At 39.2% G+C, this 6000-nt stretch overlaps 1 protein-coding gene across 1 annotated transcript in view; it reads left to right on the plus strand.

The window, feature by feature from the left end:
* HELLS (helicase, lymphoid specific) overlaps window positions 1-4734 on the plus strand; it is a 351006-nt gene extending 346272 nt beyond the window's left edge. The window contains exon 22 of the mRNA XM_030203455.1: window positions 3523-4734. Within this exon, the coding sequence (XP_030059315.1) occupies window positions 3523-3620 (98 nt within the window). The 3' untranslated portion in view covers window positions 3621-4734. The remainder of the gene's footprint in view (window positions 1-3522) is intronic.
* Window positions 4735-6000: the final 1266 nt, after the last annotated feature.

The following is a 6000-nucleotide window of genomic DNA, read 5'->3' on the forward strand; positions in this document are numbered from 1 at the left end:
TGCACTGATCTAAAGTTTTCCTATATCTTTTCATTTCTTTTTTCTTTTTTAGTAATCTTTTTATTGGTAACAGGCAGGACATTCCAATACAAACACCTCTTAAGTTCCTTCCAGTATACTACTACTCTATTACACAAATCCAACTAATCCGGATATTTCTCATTTGCAGTCTTTTCTTAACTCTGTTGCCCAATGGCTACAATCATATCATTTAGTCTTGAACCCAGATAAGACTGTTGCTTGATGGCTCATTAGTCATTGTTCCTGCCCTTTCTCTGACCTTTGCCTATTTTGTACTACAATTAGACCTGTCAATTCATTTCGATATCTTGAGGTTACCTTAGATTACCAGCTCACTTCCAACCGCAAGTGACTTCTGTGGAGGAGTAGCCTAGTGGTTAGTGCAGTGGACTTTGATCCTGGGGAACTGGGTTCAATTCCCACTACAGCTCCTTGTGACTCTGGGCAAGCCACTTAACCCTCCATTGCCCCAGGTACAAATAAGTACCTGTATATACTATGTAAACTGCTTTGAATGTAGTTGCAAAAACCACAGAAAGGCGGTATATCAAGTCCCATTCCCTTTACCTTTCTCTCTGTAAGATGGGTTACTTTATACTTGTATATCAAAAACATCTTCACTAATATTGGAATAGCAAAAAGCTCAATGCTTTACAGTAACTGGATATATCATACTGGTGGAGGAAAAAGCCTCAACAGACTCCTCTTAAATAGGCTCACAAGTTCTTAAATGTACGAAGTGCTTGCTGTCATCACTAGCATAAAAAACCTCCAGAAGTTGTTGAAATCTAAGTTTTTCAAGCTTAAACAATCTTAAAGTTCATGAGATAACAACATATCTTGCATTGGTGCACAGCATCTTAGCTCTCTCCACGGTCGACAATGGCCAAAGTTTCGTTCACTTCGTCAGGGTCCGTGGTCCGTGCAACTATCAATCAAAAAGTGCAATTTAACTTCTCATGAACAACCAACATTCTCGTAACCTAATACATAATATTCCAGTGAAAATACCTCGCTGTTCTTCCATGGCTTGCCTCGGCATTCAACACCGTGTTAAGATGGCGCTAGAAATATATAAAGTGATGTCAGACGCCGTCAAGTTAAGCATCCAATCACTAGCACATCAACATTTAAAGCACCTACCATTCAATAAAAGTGTCACCACTCTATTTTGGAATTTAAACCCCTTGGTTGCATCGTTTGTAATCGAAATATCCACTTCTGTTCTTGTAGAAGTTCGTGCTTTTTGTCTCCACCCTTAATCCTGCAGTCAGCTTGTAGAATAACGCATTGTAGAGACTCAAAAGTGTGCTGCTTCTTATCGCAATGTGCTGCTAGGGGTGCTGTGGTCTTCTTGATGTTGATATTGCTCTTAACCTCGTCACCAGTTTTCTTGAGGTTTGTCCAACATACAGACTATTACAGGGACATTGAATGCGATAAATCACACCCTTGAAATGCATGAAGTTTTTGATCTCAAAGTAAATCTATTCCCAGATTGTGGGTCTCTAAACTCAGTCGTAACAATCATCATGTGGCACATTTGACGGGTTCCACACATATCATGATCCCCTTGATTATCATCCTCCTGATTCAATGGTCTCAGTGCCGTTGGCGCTAAAATCTCTTAAGTCCTTGCCTCTACTGTAGACAAATCTCAATCTTGTGCATTCAAACATCGGTAGTGTCTGTATGATGTGCCAATGTTTCCTAATGTCACTGGACACTCGTGATGCTGTAGCTGTGAATTTCAATACACAGGTTGCAATATTCTCCCTCATCTTTGTTCCTTGGTATCAGCAGGTAGTCCCGGTTGTTGAAATTTACCCGCTTGTATGCCTTATTCACTACATACTTCAGATAACCTCTCTCCAGTAGTCTCCTCTTAAAACCAGCTGACTGATCTTTAAAGTCACTATCATTAGAGCAAATCCTACGATATCTCAAAATTTGGGACAGGGGTAAGCTGTCTCTCAATCTCTTCGGGTGACAGCTCCTGTATTCCAGGAAAGTATTCCTGTCAGTACTCTTGCGATTGTCGTTTCAATACCCGTTCCATTTTTCTTGATCAAAACATCCAAATAAGAGATGCTGCCCTTATTATGTTGGAAAGTGAACCTAAGTGTAGAATGACATCTATACAGGTACTGGACAAAAGCTTCAAGCTCTACTTCTAATCCACTCCAGATAAAAAAGATGTCATCAATTTATCTGACCCAAAATGTATCGAAAAAAGTGGAACAGTAGACACACCACTCCTCAAATTGTGCCACAAACAAATTAGCTATCGAGGGGGCCATCATTACCCCCATAGCTACTCCAGACATCTGTTGAAAAAGCCTTCCCTCCATGCTGTCTGAAGTTATCTGGCTTATGACTCATTCCATCATAGACGCAGCAAAAGGTTAGTCCATATGATTGTATATATAGTTTTTTTTTATACTTCACAGTCACCAATTTAGGTATCACCATTTATGTGTCAGTCACTTCAGATCACAGTACTGAGACAGTATTGGGTGCTCTCATTGCTTATGGAAAATCATTACTGAGTAAGGGACAAAATGCTATCATTATTAAGTTTGATCTTTCTTCAGCATTTGCTCTAGTCGATCATTATCTTTTATTTAGATTGAGCAAGCTAGGTTTCGATGGGGTTGTGCTTTCTTGTTTTAAAGGCATTTTGGCTGAATGTAGCTGTATGGTGAAAAGGCAAAATTGTTTTCCTTTGAGCTGGAGACCAGGTTGTGGGGTGCCTCAAGGGTCGGCATTGTCGCCTACTCTGTTTTAATACCTACACTGTTGTGGTAGTATTCTGAGAAACCTACCTAGCAGATAAGAAATATTTACCCCTTCTTAAAAAGGAACATAATTATATTTTATAATTAAAATATGTATTACATGAAAAGGGAGGTCTTGCTGTTGTATAATCAATACAAAAGATTTCCTATTTAATTCAGTAAGATTAAATAAAAAGTTGGGTAAGCTCTTTATGTAGCAGTTCTCATTAACTTTTAAATGCCAGGTTCTGTTTCATGCTGTATTAATATTCTTAATTGTGTGTTCACCTGAAAATAGTCAAAATAATAGTGAATAACCAAAATACTTTGTGTGCCCTCTTCCCCCTTTGGTTTTCCATAAAGCTGCCAGTTCCTACTTAGTTCTGTATTCCCCCAGGTCTGAAAATGTAAGCAAAGTAAAAAAAAATATGAGCATGGGGAGTGGTAGTGATCCTTTGTTTAAAACACTTGGTGAGGATTCACTGACTGGAGAGCCCTGAGCATGCTGAAATATCTACTAAGGATGTGCAAGGGAAAGTGGCGTGTTTCCAGAAAAATCTTGGGAAAACAGATTCAGGTTTTAAATGCTGAATTTTTTCTGGAACTATATTCATTCTGCTCCTTTGTTTTAAAGTGAGGGCTAGGAATCTATGACTTTAGAGACAAAAATACTCAATCGACTCCTGTTTTTTGTGATTAAATGTCTCCTTTTCTTTTCCTTTAGATCAAATGAAAAATGTCAAACCAATTATAAAGGATAAAAGTGCTGTGTTCAAGATTTTTGAAACTTATGAAGACTCCAGTGTAGAACCTGCTTTGTGACTGGAAATAAAGACTAGTTAGAGATTTTAAATAAATTTAAAACTTTCAGTGAGGGTTTTTACATGTTCTGAAGAATTTTGCAAAAGTTTACTGTTCACTAATGACCTAGCAATCAAAATCTGGGTTAAACAGGTTTGTTTTAAGATTAAATAATAAAGTAGTTGGTAACATAGTAGATGACGACAAATAAAGACCAGTTGACCTTTTGAGTCTGCCCAGTTATAGAAGTCCACATAGCCAGGAATATATTCCAGTTGCTGACCAATAAAAGTTTGACTGCTGTAGGATATATAACTCCTTACCCAAGTTGGTTTTTGTTTTGCCCTTCATTTGTTTTCTGCCATCTCAGTTATGTAAGAAATGTTTGTTTTTATATTTGGTTTTTATTTGGTTTTAGGGATTTTATAAGTTGTATTGAAACTTCTCTGGGCATTCCTTAGTGGGTGGGGAGAAAAGTGGAAACACCTTGAAGATAGGTACACACATAACAAGATTTTATGTTTAACATCCACCCATGTCTTTCCAGCAAGCTTTATAATAATCTGATCACTTACCATAGCTATTAAGGTTCATGCCTGAACATCCAATTGCATAGGCCCCTGTGGTTACCTAGGTAGAACCTGGCCACCAACAGTATGGACACGTTTGGTTTCTGAGTTTTATGTATATACATATATAAAACATAACTTAGAAACAAAATGTGTCCACCAGGTCATGCTTCCTTAATTTATAGAATAACATTTTATTGTATCACCTTGGTTTACCACATTCATTCTATATAGGGAACTTATTTTGAGATTAACTCTCAAAGATAGGTAAATATTGAAAATGGAAGAAATAGGTGAAAAGTCATCTTTTAGTATAGTGTATGATAAACATTATTAATGCTTTAACCGATTACCATGGCTGCTGTTGCACAGTGGCTTTAGCTGGGACTTACATTATCCTTTTTAGTTCTTAATAACTATATTAAGCAGGGATATTCTGCTGAGGTTTTGCTGCATCATGATCAACCAAGAACATGTAATGGTGTGGTCAGTTAGTATGTACAGCATATACTATGACTTATGATTTGGTATTTGCCAATATGTAAATGTTTTCAAGTTGAATTAGAACTAATAAATGTGTTATGAAGATCTGTGTCCTTTTGCTTCCTCCAGTTTGTACTACTGGTTGCTGTTTTCATCTGGATTTATTTTGGGGAGTACCACTTTGCTGACGACTTTGGTATTTGACTGCTCATTTGTATTTTATGTCTGGACAGATTAGGCCACTTCTGGTGCACCTGTAGTCTGTGCTGGATTAAGGCACAGGAATGCTAGGTACATGCTTAGTTCTGAAATATTTAAGGGGACTGTCAGTTTTGCTTATGATTGAATAAGCTAATTTGCCAGCTATCTGGCTCTTTTCCAAAAATCTGAATGGCCCTGAAAAGAATGACTGAAGAGAGTGAGAACTGTCCATAGTTTAGATCTCTATTTGCAGCTCTCAAATCATCCTGCCTGCTTCCAGTATCACAGCACCAGAAATCCAGTCAGTTCTGGTGCAGTAAAGACCCAGAGCAGTGGCAGCTCTAGTCACAGGAAGGAAAGAGGTGAGCAAGTAGAAAGCGGCTATTCTGTGCAGGTGCGTTTAGAAGGGTCTGAGCTCTGCAAAGGGGCACTTAGAGCCAGTGAGTGTCTGGAGGGGGTGGGGGGTAAAAAGGATTAGGGATGAGAAGAGTGAGTGGGCAGCTACAGGCTGGGAAAGAAAGTTGTCAGCAATTGCCTTTCTGTGTTTTTTGCAACTACATTCAAAGCAGTTTACATAGTATAAACAGGTACTTATTTGTACCTGGGGCAATGGAGGTTTAAGACCCAGATGCACTAAACCTTAACGACCCTTTACTGACCCTTAACGAAGACATTTTCAACCGTAGCATGCATCAAAGGCCATTTTCCGACGAAGCTAGCAGCTAACGAAAACGGACTGCAAACGAGAAACTACCATTGGAAATGTGGACAATTCGGAATGCACTAACCATACCGACGATTGCAACGAATCTTCTACCGTCTGAAATTTAACGTGAGCTCAGACCTGTCGTTAAGGCCTGAGCTGTCATCTCCCCGCTGCCCCCTGCACCATAAAAATCATGTTTAAAAAGAAAAGTGAGCTCCCCGCTTCCCTCTGCCTAAAATAAAAAATGAAACTAACATCAAAAAAGGATCGGGAGGGGGCAAAGGTGCTCATCAGGAGTGTCCTGTATGGACGGCCTTGCCACCCCCCCCCCCCCCCCCCCCCCGAGGTCGCTGCTGCTCCCCGCTTCTCCCTGTATGAAATAAAAACTCTTTTAAAATAAAAATCAAACTTTTGCAGCGTCGGGCCCCCCTCCCTTCCTGTC

This window comes from Microcaecilia unicolor, chromosome 5, assembly GCF_901765095.1.
Source record: "Microcaecilia unicolor chromosome 5, aMicUni1.1, whole genome shotgun sequence".
In the NCBI taxonomy this organism is placed as follows: Eukaryota; Metazoa; Chordata; class Amphibia; order Gymnophiona; family Siphonopidae; genus Microcaecilia; species Microcaecilia unicolor.